At 38.9% G+C, this 25,888-nt stretch overlaps 1 protein-coding gene across 2 annotated transcripts; it reads left to right on the plus strand.

The window, feature by feature from the left end:
• Window positions 1-1,190: 1,190 nt before the first annotated feature.
• Window positions 1,191-25,048, plus strand: ARMC1 (armadillo repeat containing 1). 2 transcript variants are annotated; one of them, XM_065903170.1, is made up of 7 exons: window positions 1,191-1,375; window positions 6,121-6,341; window positions 8,735-8,826; window positions 17,717-17,906; window positions 21,619-21,735; window positions 21,822-21,896; window positions 22,858-25,048. In XM_065903170.1, the coding sequence occupies exons 2-7, from the start codon at window positions 6,159-6,161 to the stop codon at window positions 23,047-23,049; spliced, it is 849 nt and encodes a 282-aa protein (XP_065759242.1). In that variant the 5' UTR covers window positions 1,191-1,375; window positions 6,121-6,158; the 3' UTR covers window positions 23,050-25,048. The 2 variants fall into 2 exon arrangements, with proteins under 2 accessions (XP_065759242.1, XP_065759243.1); XM_065903171.1 differs by lacking the exons at window positions 1,191-1,375; window positions 17,717-17,906 and having other exon boundaries at window positions 6,128-6,341.
• The last annotated feature ends 840 nt before the right edge of the window (window positions 25,049-25,888 follow it).

The raw sequence follows: 25,888 nt of genomic DNA on the forward strand, positions 1-25,888 counted from the left end.
AGAAATATTACTTTGCCAACAAAGGTCCATCTGATCAAGGCTATGGTTTTTCCAGTGGTCATGTATGGATGTGAGAGTTGGACTGTGAAGAAAGCTGAGCACCGAAAAATTGATGCTTTTGAACTGTGATGTTGGAGAAGACTCTTGAGAGTCCCTTGGACTGCAAGGAGATCCAACCAGTCCATCCTGAAGGAGATCAGTCCTGGGTGTTCATTGGAAGGACTGATGCTGAAGCTGAAACTCCAATACTTTGGCCACCTCATGCGAAGAGTTGACTCATTGGAAAAGACCCTGATGCTGGGAGGGATTGGGGGCAGGAGGAGAAGGGGACGACAGAGGGTAAGATGGCTGGATGGCATCACCGACTCGATGGGCAGGAGTTTGAGTAAACTCCGGGAGTTTGTGATGCACAGGGATGCCTGGCGTGCTGCGATTCATGGGGTCGCAGAGAGTCGGACACGACTGAGCGACTTAACTGAACTGAACTGAGAGAAATATTTAGAAATATAAAATCTATACCCAGACAAAAATGTCAGTGACAGCCATGAATTAAACAAGTATTTAAATCCTTACTTTGATAAACTAAATAGAAGAAAAGTTTAAAAAAATACTTCCTCAAGAATTGGAGAAAATTATCTCATCATTAGTCTCTTTTTCCTTACCCCGCCCCCCCAAAAAAAGTCATTCCAAAAAGAAGCTTCCCTTTAAAACAACAACAAAAAACCTGTCCTTTGCAACCCTCGCGCTGCTAAGAAGCTAGTGCAAATGTTCTTAGGCACAAACAAAAAAATTTGAAAAGATTCTGAATTAAGACGCACAGAAGCGAATGAAGCAGTACAAAACTGCTTTATTGGAACTGAATGAGTTGCTTGAGAAGTAAAGCTCAATTTGAATTGCTGAAGGAAGGGGCGGAGAGGTTCCTCAAGCGCCGGAACTCTGGGACTTGTAGTCGGGAAACTGCGAGGGTTTCTCCTGGGGAATGAAGTTTTCTTGTCTTAGCGCTTAAAAGACGGAGAGTCGTTTGGGCCAATTCACCCTTTCCGGGTTCTCATTGGGTCCTCCGGTTTAACACTTTGGGTATTTCCCTTGGTCACCAATGAACGCTTTAGTCTAAGAAGACAGTTTCTTATTGGATAGATTATCCTCGCTTTGGAATAGTCTCAGCCAATGGGAGGGCAGAACCGGCGGAGGTGGTTGGGTCATGAGGGAGAGTCTGTAGAGCCTTTCCCCGCCAGCGTCCTCGCGTCTAGGCTCCAGAAGACAGTTTGGTCGTTTGTCGTCGCTGACCCTGCTACGCGCCTCTGGGTTCCTCTACCTCATCGTCGATGTGGCCCTAATGGTGCGGCAGGCTGTGAATTCCTAGAGCGCTGGAGCGGTATGTAGTGTCCGGGGAAGGCAGACAAAGCGGTGGGGCTGGGAAGGCCGCAGAATGCGGGCCCCTGCACCCAGGCGGCGAATCTTCTTGGGCGGGGGTGCTCTGCCCACCTTCAGGTCAGGCAGGACCCAGCAGTGCGTCCCTCCAGGCTCTCTAAAGCGTCCTGCTCCCACGTGTCCTGTGAAAATGATAGCTTTGTTCACTTCCTCCCCGTCCTCTACACGCCAGTTTTACAACCCTAATTTAATTATCACTATTTTGACCCTAGCAGCATTAATGGGTGTCGTCGTCACTTCATCTCTCCGGGTAGTTCTTTGGCGACTTTCTATTAGTTTTGTGCCCACGCTTGTCTTTTAGGGGCAGAAGGAGGTGGTTGTGTTCCGCTTCATTAAGGCGAGCCCAGCATTCACTTCTCTGTATTTTAAAAGCTGTTCTTGGGGGCTCTTGTGCACACAGGCAGCTCCTTTCTTGTGTGTACCTTAACATTTGGCCTTATAGAATCCCCACAGGATCAAATATTGTGGTTTGGCGATTGCTGGTACTCATCACCATGCCAAGTTCTTGTTTTCTTTGAACCTGACAACCACTCAGGATTATTATGAGAGGAAGCTGAGGCTCAGAGGTAGTAACCCAGCTTCTCTAATAGTTACAGTTAGGTGGTAGCGGAGGGAAAGCCAGATCTGCTGTCAATGCCTGAGGTTATTAAAAAAAAAAAAAACAACCCAAAACTTAGCTGAATGTGGATTTAGGGTGTGGGTGTGTTTCTTCCATAGTTCTGTGTATTTATATTTAACTTTGCATATGAGAGTTAAATACATCTTCGAGTTGAGTGGTACGTCTTGGCTCAAAGAAAAGAGTGTCTTTCAGGCAGCTGCCTAGCTACAGGTGCTTCACGTCTATCACCTAATTCCTGGTTTTTTGGTTCCCTGACTAGTAGGATAGAATTCAACTAGCAGGATAGAGTTCAGATCTCAGGCGTCACCCCACCTACTGAATTGGCTTTTTTTTTTAACATGGAGATCAGAGTGCTTGTTAAAGTTTGGGGTGCATTCATTGTCTTATGATGATTTGTTTCTCCGAATTGAACTAAATGAGAGAAAGGAAAAGGTATGCCTTGTGTTATTTCCTACCTTTTCCTGGGCAAATCCTAATTTCTGCCATCTCTTTATCAATGGACTGGTACAGTTGAAAGTCTTAACTCTTCTGATTTTTTCGTTCATCTCAAAGGAACAGGGGAGGCTCACTGAAACTGAGTCATTCCCATTGAGTGGTTCTCTAAGTACTCTTTAGATGAGAATGGAGGGTTCAGGTTCCAAGGCCAGTGTTGTACGCCAAAGGCCATCACCCAGCATATTTGGTTCTTAAGTGTGGTTCCTGGATCGTTGATCCAGTGGTTGGTTCTGCAATTTTGGTTTTTGGATATGGTTTGTGCTGGTGACAGCACATAAAGCTCATTTGTAAGCTGATTTGTAAACAGGGATGTTCATGTTGTTGATAATAGAAGCACGTAAGAGGCAAACCTTTTAGTCTTATGTGTATTCAGTCTATAGTTTTAAAAAAAAATTCTTTTTAAAATTGCCGAAGTAACTATATTTTCATTTTGAGAAAACTCTCTGCCAAGTACTATCCTGTTAAGGCCTTGTGTTCTCTGAGTTTTATATTTTGCATTTGCTTGCAAACTTCAGAAATTTAACTTCTCAAATTTTTTTCTGGGGATGATATTTTAAAATATGTTAAGAGTTAAAGATCCTTAGCACTGGTTTAAAGTTGCTTAGACGTTATGCCAGTACCATTTTTTGAATAACTATATTTTTTTAAATTGCTTTTCGACTCCTTGTAACTTAAAACCGTTATTTTTGTTGAGCATTTAGAGTGTGCTGAGTACCCTGAGCCTTTTAGTGTATATTGTTATTTCATTTGGACAATATAGCATTTAAGAGCTGCTGTGATTAATTTCATTTTACATATGAGACAAAGAGTTCAAGTGATCAGCCTAAAATCACATTTAAAAATGGGTGGAGCCTGGGTATTGACTCACACAGAGCCTGCGATTGGGTGTATAAACAGCTTTCTTGGGAGCAGTATCTCTTGACCACCGCCCCTCCAGCCCCTTGCTATGGCTTTACTCTATATCTTTGTGTATTTCAATACTTTGGAAGGCTATTGCTGTTTATTACCTTCCCTTTTCCCACCCCTGCCAGTCCCCAACTAACTTTAGTAGGCTTTCTGGAGTTAACAGAATAATTTTGTTCCCAGCCCACCTCCCCCCACTTGGCATTGTTTTTGGATTTCACATTAAACTAACTCATTAATTTGTGGTAAGTATTTACACCTTTATATTTCTCCTAATAAATATACTGTGTAATTTGTTTAATGGAAGTTTCTGTTTTTAACTTTCTGGATTTGTGAGAATTATTCCTTGATACATTGTATTTTGGCTTGTATGTGTATCATGTTACATTATCTAGAAATCTTGTTTACTTTTGTGGGAAAAAAAGGTATGCTGGGATTCAAAGGAAGGTATGGGAAGTGGAAAGAGCTGACCAGTTTAGGAGATGGTTGTTGTTCAGTTGCTCAATCGTGTCTGACTCTGACCCCATGGACTGCAGCTCACCACGCTTGCCTGACCTTCACCATCTCCTGGAGCTTGCTCAAACTCCTGTCCTTTGAGTCAGTGATACCATCCAACTATCTCATCCTCTGTCACCCCCTTCTCCTCCTGCCTTCAGTCTTTCCCAGCATCAGGAACTTTTCCAGTGATTTGGCTCTTGGTGGCCAAAGTATAGGAGTTTCAGCTTCAGCATCAGTCCTTCCAATGAACATTCAGGACTGATTTCCTTTAGGACTGACTGGTTTGATCTCTGTGTTGTCCAAGGGACTCTCAAGAGTTTTCTCCAGCGTCAGTTTGAAAGCATCAATTCTTTGGCGCTTAGCCTACTTTGTGGTTCAGTTCTCACATCCGTACATGACTACTGGAAAAATGATAGCTTTGGCTGGATGTACCTTTGTTGACAAAGGTACAAACAGAGATGTCTCTGTTTTTCAATACGCTGTCTTGGTTTGTTATAGCTTTTCTCCCAAGGAGCAAGTGTCTTTTAATTTCATGGCTGCAGTGACCGTCCACAGTCAATTTGGAGCCCAAGAAAATAAAATGTGTCTCTGTTTCCATTGTTTCCCTATCTAATTACCATGAAATGTTGGGACCGGATGACATGATCTTAGTTTTTGAATGTTTTAAGCCAGCTTTTTCACTCTCCTCTTTCACCTTCATCAAGAGTCTCTTTTAGTTCTTCTTTGCTCTCTCCCATTAATGTGGTACCATCTGCATATCTGAGGTTATTGATATTTCTCCAGGCAGTCTTTCCAGCTTGATTTTCATCAAGTCGAGATAAGATTTTAGCTCAGTTCTATACTATGTGACTTTTGTCACCTGGGGCAAATTATTTAAATTCTCGGAGACTGTTTCCCTATCTATCAAATGAATGACGTCACCTCAGATTCTCTCTCATTCTTCTGAGCATGGTGCACCCAGGGATGGACAGATGTACTTGGATTTGGTTCAGATTCACCCTGATCTTCCAGGGCTTCCCTTGGGGCTCAGCTGGTAAAGAATCTGCCTGCAATGCAGGAGATCAGAGTTCAGTCCCTGGGCTGGGAAGATCCCCTGGAGAAGGAAATGACAACCCACTCCAGTATTCTTGCCTGCATAATCCCATGGACCGTGAAGCCTGGCAGGCTGCAGTCTTTGGGGTCAAAAAGAGTTGGACACGACTGAGTGACTTTCACTTTCACTCTGATCTCCCAGACTCCACTGTTCTGAGGCACAGGGCAAGGTACCCTTCTTGGTTTCTGTGTTTATGGCCTTCTTTGACTCTCTTCTTTCCTTAGAGGATTTTATCTGCTGTAATCTCAGTAAGCTTAGTATTGTTCACAGATGAATTAGAATAAAAGCTGTCAGCTAGCAACTTTTCCCTGAGACACTTGGGCTCCAGTAGTGTCCTAGAGGAAGAAAACATTGGCAGTGTTACACTTTGTTAAGTGTTTTCAGTCGCTGTTTTGTCTGACTCTTTGTGACCCCATGGACTGCAGCATGCCAGGCTCTGCAGCTATCTCCCTGAGCTTGCTGAAATTCATGTCCATTGAGTTGGTGATGCCATCACACCGTGTCATCCTCTGCTGTCCCCTTCTCCTCTTGCTCTCAGTCTTTACCAGCTTCAGGGTCTTTTCCAGTGAATCGACTCTTCACATCAGGTGGCCAAAGTATTGGAGCTTCAGCGTCAGCAGCTGTCCTTCCAGTGAATATTCAGGTTGATTTCCTTTTGGGTTGACTGGTTTGATCTCCATGCAGTCCAAGGGACTCTCAAGAGTCTTCTCCAGCACCAGAGTTTGAAAGCATCAGTTCTTCAGTGCTCCTTGAGAAGTGTAGCAAGGGTTATAAACTTGAACTGTAAAGATCTTATTTATTGTGACTTTGGTGTTAAAATTTGTATTGCTAAAAAAGAAGTTAATTGGAATCATGAAGATATATGTTCCTTAAACATTGTGCACACATAAATAACTTTTTTTAAGTTAGCCTTTCTTATGTTCATTTGACTGTGTTCCCAGACTGTGGAATTGCTAGTTCTTAAGTTTTTTGTAAGATTTAGATACATCTATTTCTTTCTGAAGGTGTGATTCTGATGGTTTAATAAATGCTGTAAAACAGCTCAGTAGCCTAGAAATGATTTTGCCACCCATTTCTACAGAATTTAAGAAGATTTTGTCCACGTGTATGGCATAGAAGATGAATTCGTCCTCCTCCACCATGAATGAGGAACCTGACGCGCTCTCTGTAGTTAACCAGCTCCGAGACCTAGCCGCAGATCCTTTAAACCGACGAGCCATTGTCCAGGATCAGGGATGTCTGCCTGGCCTTATTTTATTTATGGACCATCCCAACCCCCCTGTCGTCCACTCAGCTTTGCTCGTAAGTTGACTACAGTAATTTTAGTCTCAGTGTTATAATTTTGCAGTTAAAATTTGGAAAAATAGCAGATGACATGGTAAGTTAAAAGTGTAGAGCAGATACTAGTGTGACTATATTTCTGTATGTGCAGACATATAAGTGTGTATAGTCCTCTTAGACAAATGGTAGGATATAATACTGTTTTTACTCTTGGCACAAGTGGTAGCATAGTACCTGCATGGAATGTTCTGCAACTTGCTTTTTTCAAGGAAGAGGAAGAATTCTTAAGGATTATATTATATCAATACAGAAAGACACTCAAAGAGGCACTTATGTTTTGTTTCTGTTTTGTAACAACTTTAAGATGAAATCACAGACTTTGCAGTTTACCTACTTAGAGTGTACAGTTTGGTGGGTTTTAGTGTATTCGCAGTTGCAGCCTTCACCACAATTAACTCTAGAATGTTTTCATCATGTTGGAAAGAAGCTCTGCTCTTTCTCTATTGCTCCTCAGCCCCCACGCCCTTTCCCTAAACAGCCATGACTCTCTATTGTTTTCTATTTGCAGATGTCTCTGGCAAAAGTGTGTGTATATTTTCTGTATAAATAGAATCATATAATATGTGGTCTTTGTGACTTGTTTCTTTCACTGAGCATAATGTTTTCAGGGTTCATCCACATTGTACTATGTGTCAATACTTCATTTTTTTTTTTTTTTTTTAAGTTTTTCCATTTTTTAACATCAGTCTTTGGCTGCACTGGGCCTTTTGCTGTGCACGGACTTTCCTTAGTTGCAACAGGTGGGGGCTCCTCTCTAGTAGCAAGATCTGGAGGGGAGTGCCAGAACTGCCGTCCCTGTGGAGTTGGGGCACACCACCTTGCCAGGTGGATGTATTTACCAAGTCAGAAACTCTGCATCTCCTTTTTCAGGACTTTGTATAGAGCTCAATTTCCATCCTCCCCCTACCTCCCAGATCAGTGTGTGTGTGATAAGTCACCTCAGTCATGTCCGACTCTTTGCAACCCCATAGACGATAGCCCACCAGGCTCCTCTGTCCATGGGATTCTCCAGGCAAGAACACTGGAGTGGGTTGCCATGCCCTTCTCCAGGAGATCTTCCTGATCCAGGGATCAAACCCGTGTCTCTCATGTCTCCTGCACTGGCAGACGGGTTCTTTACCTCTAGTGCCACCTGGGAAGCCCAGGTTGGTGGGTGGGGCTGAAAGTTGCCACGCTCTAGTCATTTGGTCTTTCTGGTGACTAGTCCCAGCCTGAGGCCATCAAGGGGCCCCAGCTTCCCTTACTTCTTCCACATAAACTCAACCAAGTGTGGTCTAAAGGACCTCCTCAAACCCCTGTCGGAAAATTCCACGGCTCTTAGGAGCTCTGTGTCAGGAACTAGATGAAGACCAAATGTATATTTTTAAATTATATTGTTCCACCCTAACCTCCCCAACTCTGCTGTCTGCCTGCCTAACAGGGCAAGACCACCAGCCTTCACTGGGCTCCCCTCTCCTAGTGCAAGTAAAAATCTAGGTAAAAGGAGTTATAGGAAAGATAGGAGGTTGCAGTCAGAGCCAGGTTGCTGGATTTGTGATTTCACGGATGGTACCATTCCTGGTGATGACCAGGCACTTTGGAGATGTTGTGGAGAGGACTGGTAGGAAATGTGAAGGTCAGTGGAGGGACAGGACCCTTTTGGGTGGTGTAGTCCACAGAGGTATTCCCCTGCGACACAGGTACTGAACTCTGCAGCACATGATGAGAGAGGAGGAGGTCTGTAGAACAGCCCAGTCACCCAAGAATCAGCTCATGAAGGAAACGTGCAAAAATGTATGTCAAATCTTAAGAGAGAAGCATCCTAGAAAAGTGAAATTCACAAGATAGAAATCTGTGAGAGTGAGTTCAGGTTTGGCTTTCCACAGTTAAAAAAGGAAAAGGAAAAAAACATTTTAAAAGTGAATTATAAAGCTAGAAATCACCCATTCCATAAAGGGAGTTGTATGTTTTGTCCCTCTCGGTAGTTTGTTTTAATTAATATGTAAAAAGCACCTAGGGAAATGATGGCTACTGGGACTGCTTTCTGAAATTAATTAATAGAATTTAGTTCCTTATATCTTTGTTAGGATAAAGTGAAAATAAAACTGAAACATCCTGATTTTGACTTTGCAGATAAGTTGGGAACCTTTGTTTCTAAGCAGATTCAGCTCCGTCAGCTCAGAATTATTTTTTTTCCCCTAGAGGACTGCTCTGCTGATCACATTTAAAGAAGAGTTTCCAAACACTTCAAAACCAGTTGATTCTAAAAACAAAAACCTATTTTTCACTTTCTTTCCTCTTGCAGTCAGTGAGCACAGGGTTTCACTTTGAGTTGTCTGGACATGTGAATTAACCTATTCCTGTTTTTGCTGTAGGCTCTTCGATACTTGGCAGAGTGCCGTGCCAACAGAGAAAAGATGAAAGGAGAGCTGGGAATGATGTTAAGCTTGCAAAATGTTATACAGAAGTAAGTACAGTAGGTAGTGCCTCCTAGTAGGGTAGAGAAGTGGATCGTGTTATTTTACTGAAATTGGTGAAATGAAGGCATAGCTTTGTAGGTTGTGTGGGTTGTATGTCCAAAACTGTTCTGATGGGCAGTGTTCTGATTATTCTTAAACATTAACAGTAGTCCTTACGAAAATGCTCAGATTTTATTTAAAATGTTGATACACATTGTGCTTATGAATATTATTTCTTCTAAGAAGAGAAGATCCTACCTTGTATGAGGTTTTGTGAAATGTTTATTGATTTGCTAGTAGAGTAACACAGTGACGTTTGAGAATATGCAGTGTTATACTACATAATTCTTTTGTTACTCCATCTAAGTCTTACTCAAAAGAACCTTGATCTGTATCATGACTGAAGGGGCTTTAGGTGAGATTTTCCTGAGCATCGTTGAGAGGTCTCTTAGAGACTGAGAACCATTAAAATTTTTTTTTTCTTTTTTTAACTTATTTGGCTGCCCCAGGTATTAGTTGTGGCATGTAGAATCTTTAGTTGTTGTAATGTGAACTCTCTTATTTGTGGCATATGAGATTTAGTTTCCTGACTAGGGATTGAACCCCGGCCCCTTGCATTGGGGTGTGGAGTCTTAGCCACTGGACCTCCAGAAAATTCTCAGAGCCATTTAATTTGAATTTTAGCAAGTGGATGTTTTTTTTAAGTGTACCTTTCATCTTACAAAGATTTTTGTATTCTTCTTATTTTGCTATTTGAAGTGTGTTAGATAAATTTTATGGGTAAGAAAATTACATAGAGGCCAGGTTTTTTATCTGTAGTCCTTCAGCTGTGTTGCCTTTGGGGACGTCCGGTTCTCAGGCCTCGCTGATTTCCTTGTAAAAGAATAGAAATTGAAGATGAAGTGTTTTGATACTTCTGCTGTGTCTGAAAGCAAAAAAGCTATGTTTTCTGAGGCTTTATCTTAGTTTACTGTGTATCTTGATCTTACCTAAGACATGACTGTCTTTAAGACTGTAATAGGTAACCATTTAATTTACTGGTTTTTAAAATTTGCAATTTCTTTGGCTTGAGCATTCACGAAATTTCTATAATGCTCACAAAATATCTATAATTCCCAAACACTATTAAGTTAAATTATATCAGTGGTGAATCTTCCAGACTGACTTCCAAGGAACTGTATTTTTTTTCTTAGCGTTCTTGGCTTCTAGATAAATTTTATTTTATTAATAGTTTTTTTTTTTTTCAATCGAGCTACACTGTTAGGTACCTTGATCTTTGATAATGACAAGTTAGAACCTGAAGGGCTTTTTTTTTTTTTTTAATTCAGGTGATCAGTTAGAAATAAATATTAGAAAATATTGACTGGCATTAATTTTATTAATCATTGCCCATGATTTGAGGTCAAAGTGCTTGAGGATTCAGTGGGATATCTGTAGAAATGCTCTGTAAATTTTAAAGTGTTATATAAAATACGAGGTTGCATTATTCTTGTTCTTAGTAGGCTTTAATGCCATGTAATTATTTTTAACTGGCATACTCTTTGTGAAACAGTGAAAGGATTAAACATAATAATCAATGCTTCTGTACAATTATTTTATTCACATGATGAACTTAAGATTGTGTATTCTTTTAACAGGTTTGTTTATTGAAGCTGAAAATACATGGTACAAATTTTAAAAATGTAAGAAATGAAAATTTCTTTGTTAAAATATACTTCGCATTTGAACTTTAGAGCAAGTTTTAGAGGCACCATAGATTTAACTTAACAACAGTTTCTGAGCTTGGTTGGGTAAGGTTTTGATATGTATATATGTATGTGTGTGTATGTAAGTGAGAGACCCATCTATAACATAGTAAGGAGACTATCAGTGTATGTATATTTTTATAAACATTTATTTGGCTTCATCGACTCTTAGTTTGTGGCCTGCAGGATCTTTAGTGAACTCTTAGTTGCAGAAGGTGGGATCTAGTTCCCTGACCAGGGATCAGTATCTGGGAGCACTGAGTCTTAGCCGCTGGACCACCAGGGAAGTCCCTACTAGTGTCTTTATAGGAGAAGAGTTGTGTCAGCTTAGGTCGTTATCTTGCAGTATCTTCTGGGAGGAGAAGGGGGCGACAGAATGAGATGGTCAGATGGCATCATTGACTCAATGGACGTGAGTTTGCGCAAACTTCGGGAGCTGGTGAAGGACAGGAAAGTGTGCTGCAGTCCATGGTGGGTGGCAGTCAGACATGACTGAGGGACTAAACAACAACAGATCATCTGGGAGGGAGATCTTGAGATGGAGTTAGAACTGGCAGAGCTTACTATGAGATATGGTCTGTAAAGGGAGAAGGGAATGAAGAAGGATCGGACTGTTGTCTTTAGATTACAACACAGACCTGACCTCTGTTAAAGGAAAGTGAAGAGGAAACTGATGCGACAAGGAGCGTCTCAGACTGCAGTGCAGATCTGACAGAAAGCTCTGGAGGGAGGTGCAGAGCCAGGGTCACCCTGTAGCTGAGTCTTGCACCGGGCAGGACTGGCCAGGCCCCAGTGCGCCCACTGGGGGTCTCCCCGGAGGGGCCAGGCCTTGGACTGTGTGCTGTGCTAGATCTCAGGGCCACTGTTTCCGGCGGCTCTGCCGTTCTGCTTCGCACAGCCGAAGGGGAGGCTTCTTAAAGGGAGATCCGAGCATGTCTTCATGGTTGCTACAAGCAGCTTCTATTTTTAATACAAATAAAGTATACTTTTTTGGACAGTGTGGGGATCGTTGCTGGCTCCTCCAGTAGTAAAACGAATGCACACTCATTGCATACTCCATTATAATTTGGTCCTATACCCCTCTGAAAAGTCGAGATACAAGGTAATAATTTTTATATATATTTTTCAGCTCATTTGGCCAGTGGAGATCGCAGATTTGAAGGTTGCCTTTCAAGCTTTTTAAAAGTCACCTCTGCTTACTGAAATAATCATTTTAGAAGTTTATCAGTGAATGTTATCAGAAGGCTGATAAAACTATGTGTTTTGGCCTGTCAACATGTAAGGCTGTGACGTATTAGAATCAGGTTTTGGTTCAGCATATTTCAGTGTTGTAAACTTACCTCATGGCTTGGACATGATTCTCTCTTTTTTTAAAAAAAGTTAGATTGCTCTGGCTTTTTATTTTCTCATTTACTTTTTTCTTTTGGGTACTTGTGTTAACTATTCTTAAGAAATCAAAATGAAAAGTTTTTATCATATAGAGCAGGGTGAACTTTATATATACATAATTGTTTTGACACTGTAGACATATGTTATTTAGACATTATTCTGCATTTTCACACCTGTGTTACCAGATACAGATGACTATCACTCTTCCATTCTTTTTTTTTAAATACTTATTTATTTTTGAATGTTCTGGGTCTTTGTTTCTGTGCCAGGGCTTTCTCTACTTGTGGTCTGTGTAGGCTTCTCACTGTGGAGCGCCAACTCTAGGGATTGAAGCTTCAGTAGTTGCAGTGCATGGGCTTGTGGGGCTAGTTGCTCCGAGGCATGTGGAATCTATTCAGAGCAGGGATTGGACCTCTGTCCCTTACATTGGCAGGTGGATTCTTAACCACTGGACCACCAGGGACACGCACTCTTCCATTCTTACATAGGTCATCTTGGTGAGCCGTAGCACGGGAGCACATATAATATAGATACCCTAATTGTTTTCAGTGATGTGGCTGCCCTTTGACAGCCAGGCAGGCAGGGTGGAATTCAGATCACTGAGTTAGGAGGAGATTGAGCTGTGATTTTGTGAATCTGTGCAACTCGGGAAGAGGCAGAAGGATCTCCTGATATCCTAGTAAGACCCCGTAGAACAGATCTTTTGTGGCAAGCTGCTACTTCATGTTGACTGAAGAGGAATCCTCTCAAGTGATCAAAGAGAAAACCAGAAATCAGAAGAAGGTGGGAAGAGTAGAGGTGGTTCTTACCATGAGAATCAGGGAGAATCAGGGAGGAATGTTTTATAAAATAGAGAAAATTATGCATCTTATAATGTCTGTCCTTTAATCACCATATTTTGCTACAGAATTTTGTGGAGATTTTAACATGTTACTCAAGAGCAGGTTTGACTTGTGTTTGGGTCACTTTGGTGCTTAGAGATCAGCAGTTGGATTGACTTCAGTCATTGTTGTGTTCAGTTCTTCAGTTGTGAAGAGAATTTTAAGTTCTCTGTTACTCAAAATGAAGCTCATATTGTGTTCTAATTTTAATTCTCCATAAATGAAAACTGATCGTTAGCGGTTAGAACCTGTTTACGTTTTATTTTTATTTTTTTAATTAAAAAAATTTTTTTATGTTTTATTTTTAACCCTGAATCTCTCTGTGAAGAAAATTTTCAGAATATCAGATAGGAGAACATCTAAATTCAGTTTAAGACATTTGTTAATTAGTATTTCAGGAGTAATACTTCTGATATAAGATGCATTTTATAAAAGCATGTGTGAATATCTCACATGAAATATGGTATAAATAAGTCACTTTAATAAAATGTGGCATTTCAACTTTAAAGTATCTCATTTTGTCTGGAGAACTGCCTAAAATTCTAGTTTTGAAACAGTGCCATAGTAATGGTGGGCTATCCTTGCTAAAATCTTGGATGAAAAATATGTGCTTCATTTCTTTATGCTTTTTCCTGTGGTTTTTTTTTTTTTAATATTAAAAAAAAATTGAACAGGACAGTTGAACTAGATTCGTGACTCACTTTTTGTTTTCTTGTGATTTTTGAAAATGCTGCTCCATTTTGCCTTGATTTTTATGTTATTTGTATAGAACAGAGGTTGACAAATTTTTCCTAAAAAAAGAAAAGCAAACCAGATAGTAGTTATTTTAGGCTTTGTTGGACTCACAGTCTGTATGTTGAGGTACTCACCTCCGCCCTTGTGAATCAAAACAGCCAGAGGTGATACATACATAAATGATGGGCTGTTGCCTTAGGGTCATAGTTTTTCTGCCTTTGGACTTCACTGTTACTAAGCAGAGCTGTTGGCTTTCTTCTTAGAGGCCTTGAGTTAGGATTGTTTCTGCGTGGAAAGATAGAGGATGGTTTTCTGTGTTGCATAAACATTACGAGAACACTTTTTCTTAGTGAGCAACACAGGAAAAAAAAGTAAAACCAACTCCTAAAGGAAAAGTTGTGAAGTTTTTCAAAAGATGATAGCAAGCCTTCTAATACTGAAATAGTATTTTCATTGCTTTCATGAAGTAATATGAAAGTCTTACCTGGCTTTTATAGGTAATATAAAATGTTATTTGCAGCATCTAGACTTAGAGTGAATTGCTGTTTATGATCAATAAGGAAATATATCCAAAATGAAAATTATTTTTTATATATAATAAAGATCAGAGTTCACTTTTCAGTGTTTTATGAGTAACATTTTGAGTGTTTTCAATATAGATAACTATTTAGAAAAAGTGGTGAAGGATCAGTATACTTCATTATGGAATAGTAAATTACTTAGAGCAGAATTCCAATTATTTGAAGAGTTTTTTAAGATGGTCTTTTTCTTGGATGTCACATTTTAAAGACTGAAGAACTAAATCCAGGGCATTAATCAGCTCTTTCAGTTTTCATTTGTCTAAGAAGATTAGGGCAATTAATACTTGTTTAATTATACAGTCTTTCTTACATTTATGGCTAAATGTACCACATAACTCTAGACTTCTTGTACTTGAATGTTTTAAATCATAGTATTTGAATAGTAATTTTTTTTTTAAAGACTAAATTACTTGCTTCCAAATCTGTAGATGATCTTGACTTTTTTTTTCTGGTTTTAAAAGCATTTTTTAAAAATAAGGGGAAAAAAGGAAATGATAATTTATTGAACAGCAACATACACATAGATATTTGTGATACTTTATTTAGTGCCCAGATCAAGAAGTAACTTAATTTTTACTTCATTTTTGCTTATATGTTTTTGCAGAGTTCATTTTGCCTAAGACAAAATTTTACTCCATTTAAGAGAGTGTCTCTTAAACTGTGTCTCTTCAAACTGTGTCTGAAGAAACAGTCTGCAACTGCTTTATAGGAAGTGCAGCAATAAAATTAGTCCTAGGAGATATGCCAGTAGAACATGCTTCGAAACAAACTGAGACCATCATGTTGATTTGACTATATTATTCTTTTAAAATCTTTTGGTTTTAAGTAGATAGAAATTGAAAATCTTCCAGAAAGGAATTTATTACTGTATGGAAATGATGACACTTGGAACTATGAAATAAAAGAAGTTAAAAATAGTGGTGGTGGGAGTATTTATTTTATACCAGCTTCTCAAAGGGGTTAGTAGACCCATTTGTTTAAGAACCAGTGCTATCTAGTTCTAGTTCCTATTCTGCAGAACAGAAAGATAATAATTTGATATTAGTCTTTTAATGTTTGGTAACTACTGGTTGACTAGGAAGCACATAAAAAAGTTTTAGAATAGTGTGTGTTTAAAAAGTTTTATGAGAAAGATCATTAGATAATCTCCTATTACATGTCATGATGATTCTTTTATTTGATGCAAATGCGTAGAAACAGTATCCATTGTAGAGAGGAAAGAATTTTTTTTTTCAATTTAAATTCATGGTGCTTCTTACCCATGTCCTCATACTTTTTACAACTTCTGGTTGGCTAGTATTCAAAATACCTCACAACTGCAGTGGCCTGTGAAACAGCTATCTGAAATGTGCTGAGACATCTCCTAAAAAAATTTTCCTTTTGGTAGCTTCCTGGAATACAAAGCTAAAATCATTCAAGGTAATTGATCTCTGTGGTCAACAGTAGCCCAGAAAAACACTTGGTATGGTAAGTTGGGGGCCCAGAAAACTGCCAGAGTAGTACCCCAGGAGTTGATGGTCTGTGTAGCTGGAATGTGTACAGTCTGAATATCAGGAAAAATCCATCCAGTAAACAAATGGATTACACAGAATTTTGTTTGACTCTGTGGGAGGGATGGAGAGACTATATCCCTATTCTTGAAGAGAAATGGAAAATTTCAATTAGTAGTGTTAAGTACAAGCATAGTACTTTGAATGCAGAGGAATGGATGTGGGTACTGGGGTGAGGAGGCTTCATGAAGAAGACGGTGGTTGAGCTGAGCCTTCAAGGATACAGTCAAGGTGAAGCTCTTCTGGCTGATGTTGGTAAAGCTGAAAGGGGACAGATTGTAAAATCCTTGGGATGCATGTTACAGGGTTTGAAGTGAAGTGAAATGAAAGTTGCTCAGTTGTGTCTGACTCTTTGTGACCCCATGGTCTATATAGTCCATGGAATTCTCCAAGCCAGAATACTGAAGTGGGTAGCCTTTCCCTTCTCCAGGGGATCTTCCCAATCCAGGGATTGAACCCAGGTCTCCTGCATTACAGGTGGATTCTTTACCAGCTGAGCCACAAAGGAAGACCCCCTAATTGAGCCTAGGTATAGGTGAAATGAGTATTATTTTCTTAGTTATGTGTACTTATTGCTTATTCAATTAAACTAATTAATAAGAACCATTAAACGTGTGCTTCCAGCTATGGTAACCACTTGGAGTGTGTGGCTATTTAATTAAAAGTAAATAAAATTGTTTACTGAGGAATCCAGATCTGAAAGAGACACGTGCACCCCAGTGTTCATTGCAGCACTGTTTATAATAGCCAGGACATGGAAGCAACCTAGATGCCTATCAGCAGATGAATGGATAAGGAAGCTGTGGTACATATACACCATGGAATATTACTCAGCCGTTAAAAAGAATTCATTTGAATCAGTTCTAATGAGATGGATGAAACTGGAGCCTATTATACAGAGTGAAGTAAGCCAGAAAGATAAAGAATATTACAGTATACTAACACAGATATATGGAATTTAGAAAGATGGTAACAATAACCCTATATGCAAAATAGAAAAAGACACAGAAGTCCAGAACAGACTTTTGAACTCTGTGGGAGAATGTGAGGGTGGGATGTTTCAAAAGAACAGCATGTATATTATCTATAGTGAAACAGATCACCAGCCCAGGTGGGATGCATGAGTCAAGTGCTCGGGCCTGGTGGGCTGGGAAGACCCAGAGGAATCGGGTGGAGAGGGAGGTGGGAGGGGGGATTGGGATGGGGAATACGTGTAACTCTATGGCTGATTCATATCAATGTATGACAAAACCCACTGAAAAAAAATAAATAAAAAAAATAAAAAATAAACTGCAGGAGAAAAAAAAAAAGAACTACAAAGTAAAAAAAAAAAAAAATTGTTTAGTTTTGCTTGCCAGATTTCAAGTCCTCAGTAACCACATGTGGTGAGTGGACATTTCTATCAGTGCCAAAAGTTCTGTTGGACAGAATGGCACTAGACATTTACGTGAGAAGCCATAGTAGGATTGAAAATTTTATGAAAACTATTGCCTGAGTTGTGGTTTAACGATACATACTTGCTTTGTAAAAGGTACATAAAAACGTAAATTGAGAAATGGTGTTTGTGTCTACGCTCAAATCCCTGTATTGAGATAACTAATATAAATGATCCTCTCCAATTTTGCTTTTTACTTTTGGATTTTTATGTGTTATATTTTTTTGGAAGTTGAAGTGAGTGTTGGATGTTAGTGTTAATCCAGGGACATGTTATATCCTGATTTTTTTTTTTCAGTTGATGTCCTATTTAATTAATGATTTCTTTAAATGTGCTTTTATATCACTCTAGTGATGAGTTTTAAATATTGATGAACCATGAGTTTAAATTGAAACTAGAAGACTATTATAGACTAGATGCTTTTTTTGTATTATTGATTATTCTGGGATTCACCAGTATTTCTTTCAGATTGAACAAAGCATCAGAATGAGGAAAACAAGGCTTTGCAAAGTTGGGGAATAAAATTACAGAATCAGTAGAAATGACAAGACTACTTTGCTAATTTACATGTTTCTTTTCAAGGTCTACAACTCCAGGGGAAACAAAACTGCTAGCCTCTGAAATCTATGACATTCTTCAATCTTCCAATATGGCAGATGGGGATAGTTTCAGTGAAATGAATTCACGTCGAAGGAAAGCTCAGTTTTTCCTGGGAACTACAAACAAACGTGCCAAAACAGTGGTTTTGCATATAGATGGTCTTGATGATACGGTAAGACTTGTATAAACACATGATTCATAACATGGGGGAGAGAGAACTCATGTTAACTGGTTACCTCAGTGTCACCTGCTAACAATCTTCAAGAATAAGTCCCAATACCAGTATTTTATTCTGGTAATGAGGGGCATTTTATGCTTAAGGGGTCAATTAATTAAATAGGTATGCCTTAAGAATGGGACTTCAAAATATGTGAAGCAAAAACTGACAAAAATGCAAGGAGAAATAACCAAGCTCCATCTAGAGCTGGAGATTTGAATACTAGTCTCCCAGTGAATAGAACAAGTACACAGAGAATCATTAGGGACATAGAAGACTCAAATAACACTGACAATCAACTTAACCTAATTAATATTTATAGAAAACCCCACTCAGCAGCAAGATACAGTATTCATTCTTCTCATGTGCCCATGAAACAATGATGAAAACAGTCCATATAGTGTCCCATAATACAAGTCTTAAAAGAATTAGAACCAAGCAAAGTATTCCTTGCTCACAACGAAAAGCAAGTTAGAAATCAGTCACAGGAAGATACTTGAAAAATCCCCCATATATTTTAGAAATTTAACACGTTTCTAAAATAATCTATGGGTCAATGAATAAATGAAAGGAGAAACTTGGAAGTATTTTGAACTAAATAAAAATGAAAATGCAGTGTTAGAATTTGGGGGAAGCAGCTAAAACAGTTTAGAAAGGAAATCATTAGCACCAGATGAATATTATATACAAAAAGGAAAAGGCCTCAGTGATTTTAGCTTCTACCTTAAGAAACTAGAAAAAGAGCAAAGTAAATCCAAAGTAAGCAGAAGAAACAAAAAAAGCAGAAATCAGTGAAATGGAAAACTGTAGAGAAAAATTCATGAAATAAAAAACTGATCTTTGACATGATCGATTAGATTGATAAACCTCACTTATCATGAATAAAAGAGAAATCACAAATTTATCAGTATCAGAAATGAAGGAACATTGCTATAGATCCTTTAATATAGACATTGAAAGGAAAATAAGTGAATATTTTGACTAACTTTATGCCAATAAATTTAATAATATAGATGAAACAGGAAGATCTCTTGAAAGATGGATTGCCAAAGCTCACTTTAAAAGAGATGTATAACCTGAATGAATAGCTCTGTGTCTATCAAAGAAATTGATTTTGCAGTTAAAAACCTTCCTATAAAGACATTCTGGTCTCAATGTCTTCATTGGTGAATTCTAATAATACCAGACGTTTAAGGAAAAAGTAATATCAATTATACAGTTTTTAAAAGTACTGCACAGTAGTTGTAAAGTGTTGTTTTTTTTCAACTCATTCTACCTTGTCGGCCTTTAATATTAGGTGCTCAAGGTTTCTTTTAATTATCGTGTGTATCTTCTATTTGTGTCTGTATTTCACATGGACAGGCACTCTGTAATTGGACCTTGCTTTTTAAATTTTAATTCTAAAAATTTCTACCTTTGATCAGGAGTGCTGGCGTCATTCACCATTCATATGATTATTGATGTGTGTGTGTTAATTGCTTCAGTCACCTCAGTCATATCCAACTCTTTGCACCCCTTTGGACTGTAGCCCACCAGGCTCCTCTGTCCGTGGGATTCTCCAGACAAGAATACTGGAGTGGGTTGCCATGCCCTCTTCCAGGGGATCTTCAACCGATGTCTCTTAGGTCTCCTGCATTGGTAGGCAGGTTCTTTACCACTAGTGCCCCCTGGGAAGCCTGATTATTGCCGTTAGCACTCACTCTTCCTGGCCCCTGGTAACCACTGATCTACTTCTGTGTCTGTGGCTTTTCCTCTCCTGGACATTTCATGTAACTGGAATCATACAGGATGTGGCCTTTCCTGTCGAGCTTCCCGTTAGCATGATGTTGTTGAGGTTCATCCCTGTTGTATCATGTGTCAGTGCATCATTCCTCTTTATAATAGTCCATTGTAAGGGTATCTGGCATTTTGTTTATTAATTCATCAGTTGATGGATATTTGGCTTATTTCCACCTTTTGTCTTTGTGAATAATTCTGCTGTGAACGTACATGTACAAGTTTTTGTGTTAATAAATGTTTTCAGTTCTCTTGGATATATTCCTAAGGGTAGAATTGCTGGATAATATGGGGGCTTTATGTTTAGCTTTTTGAGCAACTGCCAGACTGTTTTCCACGATGGCTGCTCCATTTTACACTCTCTCATCAGCAATGTATGAGGAGTCCAGTTTCTCCACATCCTTGCCAACATTTATTTTCTGTTATTAAAAAAAAGCTATTCCAAGGGGTGTGAAGTGGTATGTTATTGTGCTTTTGATTTGCAGTTCCCTAATGACAGTGGTGCTATATTTTCATGTGCCCGTTGGCCATTTTTCGTGGTTGACTTTACCACCAAGTAGTGGTTAGTGTTTATTGTATGCATCTTTATTATAGATTTTCTCTTGGAAGAATGTTCATTCTTTGCCCATTTTTTAAAAAAATTGCTGATCATTTGTCTTTCTGTTTTTGAGTTCTGTTAATATCAAGTATTACATCAGGTTTATTTTCGTATATTGAACCAACAACTCTTCATTCCTAGTTTCTGATTGGCCATGGTACAAAATCTTTTTATTATGCTTCTAGAGTCAGTTTGGTGGTGTTTTGTTGAAGTATTTTGCATCTGTATTCATAGAGGATATTGGTTTGTAGTCCTTTTTTTTTTTTTTATTTTTTGCCATGTGCTGTCTTTGTCTGGTTTTGGTATCAGTGTCATCCTGGCTTCATAAAATGAGTTGGGAAGTTTCTGGGTGAGTTTGTGAAGGGTTGGTGTTGATCTTTATAAACATTTGGTAGAATTCACCAGTAAAACCATGTGGTTCTGGGCTTTTCTTTGTGGAAAATGTTCTGAGTATAAATTCAGTCTCTTTAATTGTTCTGTAGTCCATTCATATTTTCTTGTCACTTTGCAGTTTTTTCTTTCAAGGAATCTGTCGTTTTGTTGAGGTTATCTAATGTGTTAGGCATACAGTTGTTCATAGTATTTGCATATCCTTTTGTTTTGGTAAAGTTGGTCATAATATATATATCCTGCTTGTAGTAATTTGAGTCTTCTTTATTTTCTTGGTCAGTCTAGCTAAAGTTTTATCAAGCTTTGTTACTCTTTCTGAAGAACCAGCTTGTGATTTCATTGATTTTTCTCTCTCCTCCCATTCTCTATTTCTTTTTTTTATCTGCTCTAATCTTTATATTTCTTTCCTCTGTTTGCATTGGGTTTAGTTTGCTCTTCTCTTGTTTCCTAGAATGGAGTATTAGGTAATTGGTTTGCAATTTTCTTTTACTTTAATGTCATTATTATAGCTATAAATTTCCCTCTAGACACTATTATTGTCTCTGCATCCCCCCAGATTTGGTATGTGGTGTTTCATATCATTCATCTCAAAGTATTTTACTCTGGTGATTTTTTATTTGACCCATTGGTTATTTAGGAGTTTAATTTCCATATATTTCTGAATTTTTCAAATTTCCTTCTGTTAAGGCCCATGTCTCCCCTTCTGCAAAGGCCCTTAAGTTTTCCTAAACTTAACTAAAATACCACCCTTTATGTGCCTTCAAATATGCAATTGTAGAATTGAAATAGGGACGTTTACTTTGCCTGTTCCCTCCTATCTCCCCTGTGTTACTAGTTCAGTGTTTGGTTTACTGCATTCATTATTTTGCAAATTTTAATAACAGTTTGCCTTTACCTTTTCAGTCCCGGAGAAACCTGTGTGAAGAGGCCTTGTTAAAAATTAAAGGTGTTATTAGCTTTACTTTTCAAATGGCCGTTCAGAGATGTGTGGTACGAATCCGTTCAGACCTTAAAGCAGAGGTTGGTATCTCAAATGGCTAAATACGCTTGAACTTATGGGTGAACACATCCATGTTCATAAGTGTTGTCTTTTTATCCTGGCCTAGGCGTTGGCATCAGCAATAGCATCTACCAAGGTTATGAAGGCTCAGCAAGTTGTGAAGAGCGAAAGTGGAGAAGAGGTAAAAGCTCTGTTCAGTTTGCTTTCTGCTTGACTCTTTCTCGACTCTTCTTTGGGGCTGGCAGATGGCTAGTATTTCTAGACAAATGGCCACTGAGTATGTAGGAATGTGGCAGAGTCAGATTATCCTGGTGTTTCTTCATTAACAGTTAACACTTCTAGAAATATGGAGAGATATTTTTTGGATTTCAGACTATTCTTGATCTCCGTGGAGGTGTCTTGCTGATTGTATATGGAAGGAAACGATATGTAGTTTCTTTGCATTTTAAATACTTTCTAACCTTAATTAGTTTTGCCAACCCAAAAAAATTAAGATCCAGTTGCATCATTGAGCAAGTACATATTTGAAAATCTTTGCCTTTTGCTACTCTTCACTAGCTTTGTGATAAGGGAAAAGATTCTTTAGTTCACTTAAGGTTCCCAAAGAAAGGGGGTTCATTGACCCTTTAGGGGCCCACTGCAGCCAGATACTTGTTTTGTCATCTTGAAATCAACAAAAGTGTTAATTAATCACTCAGTCGTGTCTGACTCTTTGCGACCCCATAAACTGTAGCCCACCAGGCTCCTCTGTCCATGGGATTCTCCAGGTAGGAATACTGGAGTGGGTAGGCATTCTCTTTTCCAGGGGATTTTCCCAACCCAGGGATTGAACCCAAGTCTCCTGCATCTCCTGCGTTGCAGGCAGATTCTTTACCATCTGAGAATACCACAGAGGTTAACATTTATTCCTGGAACCTTAGGAGAAAAGCGTGAGAATTTTCATGTGCAGTTCTTCCTTCTGTGCCTACATAATGCTCTTTAATTGGACTTACCTTCAGACAAGAAGAAGATACTTTTTCAAGGAATGTAGCCTCCGAGAATATGGATGAGAACGAGAAGTAAAGTTGACTTTCAGTGTGTGACACATACTTCCATCAGTTAGGCTGATTTTGTAATAACTCTTCACGTGTTCTCTGTATCAGATGCTGGTCCCATTCCAGGACACGCCTGTGGAGGTAGAGCAGAACACGGAGCTGCCTGACTACCTGCCCGAGGATGAGAGTCCCACGAAGGAGCAGGACAAGGCGGTGTCCCGGGTGGGCTCCCACCCGGAGGGTGGAGCTAGCTGGCTGAGCACAGCTGCAAACTTTTTATCCAGGTCATTCTACTGGTGACTTTCCTTTGGGGCTCAAGGACTGTATAAGCGAACAAGGGGCCAGTTTTCCATTGTCGTGGTGAACTGTCAAGTGCAATTTGCAATAAGTTATCATGAAAAGTTTCTAGATCCCATGATTGAGAATGCTGCATTTTACATTCTACCGGACATTTTACCCCACTAAGTGGTAAAAGGGACAGAGGCGACAGGTGGAGTTGCTTTGTTGATGAAGGTATTTTGGTTTTGTTGTCCTTTGTTTAATTGCCTCACTTAAAAAAAAAAAAGGGTCCACTGTTAAACCAAACATGTATTTGTGCAGCTTTACATTTTATTTGACATGAAGCACGTGATTAGGAAAACTCATTTTCTCAAGCTTCAGGACCTAGAAGAGAATTTTTTTTTTTTTTTAGCTCAAGTTGTGCATGACGTACTGAACACTCTTCTCTGCCTTTTCTCGTGAAAGATATTTGCTTTGGTACTCTTCACTGAAAGTGGAAAGCATTTCTCGTTATTCCCCTTTTGTGCCTTTTTTTAATTTTGCCAACCATGTTTATGGACAAGACGTTACCAATGACATTTTGTGAATTAAAACATATTCTTTGGAATGTAGCAGTCCGCCTAAGACTACAACTCTATGAAAACTTTGCAGTCTTACTTGTTAAAAGTTTTTAAAGGTTGACACAAAATCGGTCGAGAAGGGAACATGTGTATCAGCAAAGTGTTAGTGGAGACTATTTGAATGGGACCAAATGTGGTTCTAGTTGAGTACTTCCTGTTCAGTCTGGTTTATATCAGCTCTTGAGAATGATGTCCACCCTAATATTGGGAGTGACTATGAATGGTTTCTAGGCCTTACTTTGTGATTACACACTATCCCCTGCTGGGGGCGGGGGGGGGAGTTAGCAAAGAACTGACAGACTTGAAAAAAGAAAAATGGAATGCCTATAATGCCATAGTGCTACTTGGTAGAGTCCAACCTTAACATGACTTGTTTGGCAGATGCCTATTCAGTAGGTGTTTCCTTATATTGCCTTTTGTGAGTTATTATGAACACGCAGTTTCTATTGAATGAAAAGAAAAAAGACTCCAGTTGCTGCTTATAAAGAAATAAAGCCAGCATTTGTCCGTCCACTAGGTTCTTATGTTCAGCCAGGAAAAAAAAAAAAAACAGCACTTCAGTGAAGGTAAGATAAATAAATACAAATATATATACATATATATTTTTGGTAGATAAGAGCTAATTACATATATGTAACGCTTTAATAAATTTCTGAAAATACTTGGCAACTAAAAATTTTCTTTGGGAAAGCCCACTGACTCCAGATAAATTTTAATGCCAATATGATTAAAAACTGAAGGAGGAATAGGAAGAAACTGAAAACTTTTTTCATCCACGTTATAGAGCTGCTATTTTACTACTTGGAGAATGTGATGTGAAAATTGGACCCTGGAGGGTGTCCTTGCATTTTCATTGCTTCTCTTTCAGAGAAAAAACTAAAAGCATCCAGTGTCACTGGAGAAAAAATTGTAAAATAGTTCACCAAGAATCTCGAGTTTAGGAATATTGTGACCTTATGGAGGGAGGGGTGTTGAGGGTGTGGAGAGTGATTACTTTTTTCATCTGGACTCTGAGTTCAGGTTGATGCACACAACTGAAAACACAAGCTTTCAGGGCATGTATTGCTCTAAATGCATATTACATCTTGCTGCCAGACCAGATGTGTTAAAAAACACACAACAAAACCACCTCCTTTCTATAGCCATTGAAACAAAGTTTACTGTTCTAACCAGTTTGTATTTTATTTTGCATTGCCACACATCTGCTTGTTTAAGAAACAGCATCCCTTTGGTAGTAATGGTTCAGCACAAGTAGGTATTCAGCACACATACAGCTTGATGTGTGTTCTAATTCTCAGTGTTCTCTGATTCCAGGTCTTATAGAGCAGTTAAGGCAACTGTAATGGCGTTTTTTGGAAATATGCTGTAAAATAATAAAAGGTGACATAATTAAAATTGAATGGATGTTGCATTCGTGTGGTATAAGCATTACTGATTACTCCAAAACCTGTTTGCATTCACAACGCCTGGCACCTTCTCCTAGCGCTCTGCAGGTGTGTTCCCTGACTAATTCCTGGGCATCTTCCATTCATCTCCTCAGCAGCATACCTGCCTTTTCCTGCCTTTGGATCAGTACTCCTGTCATACAGGCATTGTAGCGTGTGTCACATTAGATTAAAATGGTATGTACCAGTGTCTCTCCCCTTTGAGAACCAAGAAAGTCTGTAGAGGTACCTGGCTAGTATTTAGTGCTCAAATATTTATTTAAGAGAATGAACAAAGAACTTTTCAAATCAGTAAAACTAAATGGAAGGTACTGTTTAACTCGTTGGGCAAACAGGAAAAACGTCAGGCTGTATTTTTTTTTTCTTTTCTGGCCGTTTGCTTCTGACAGATTAATGTTAGGCACATTCCTTCATTTTATTTTGTTATTTGGTTTTTATTTTTTAATCGGGAGAGGAGTATAATGCTTTGTTTAATGAATTTAAAGATAACGTGTCTTGATTTTTGTGTTCTTACAGAATTATTCTAGGAGAATGTTAAATATAATAGTGATACAAGTATAAGATGAAATTGTTGTTTAGTCGGTAAGTTATGTCTAACTCTTCGAAACCCCATGGACTATAGCCCACCAGGCTCCTCTGTTCATGGGATTTCCCAGACAAGAAATTGGAGTGGGTAGCTATTTCCTTTCCCAGTGGATCTTCCCGATCCAGGGACTGAACCTGTGTCTCCTGCATTGCAGGCAGATTCTTTACTGCTGAGCCACCAGGTTAACATGATTCTTTTCTTGTCCTTGA

The sequence above is a fragment of the Muntiacus reevesi genome, chromosome 12 (assembly GCF_963930625.1).
Source record: "Muntiacus reevesi chromosome 12, mMunRee1.1, whole genome shotgun sequence".
Taxonomy (NCBI): Eukaryota; Metazoa; Chordata; class Mammalia; order Artiodactyla; family Cervidae; genus Muntiacus; species Muntiacus reevesi.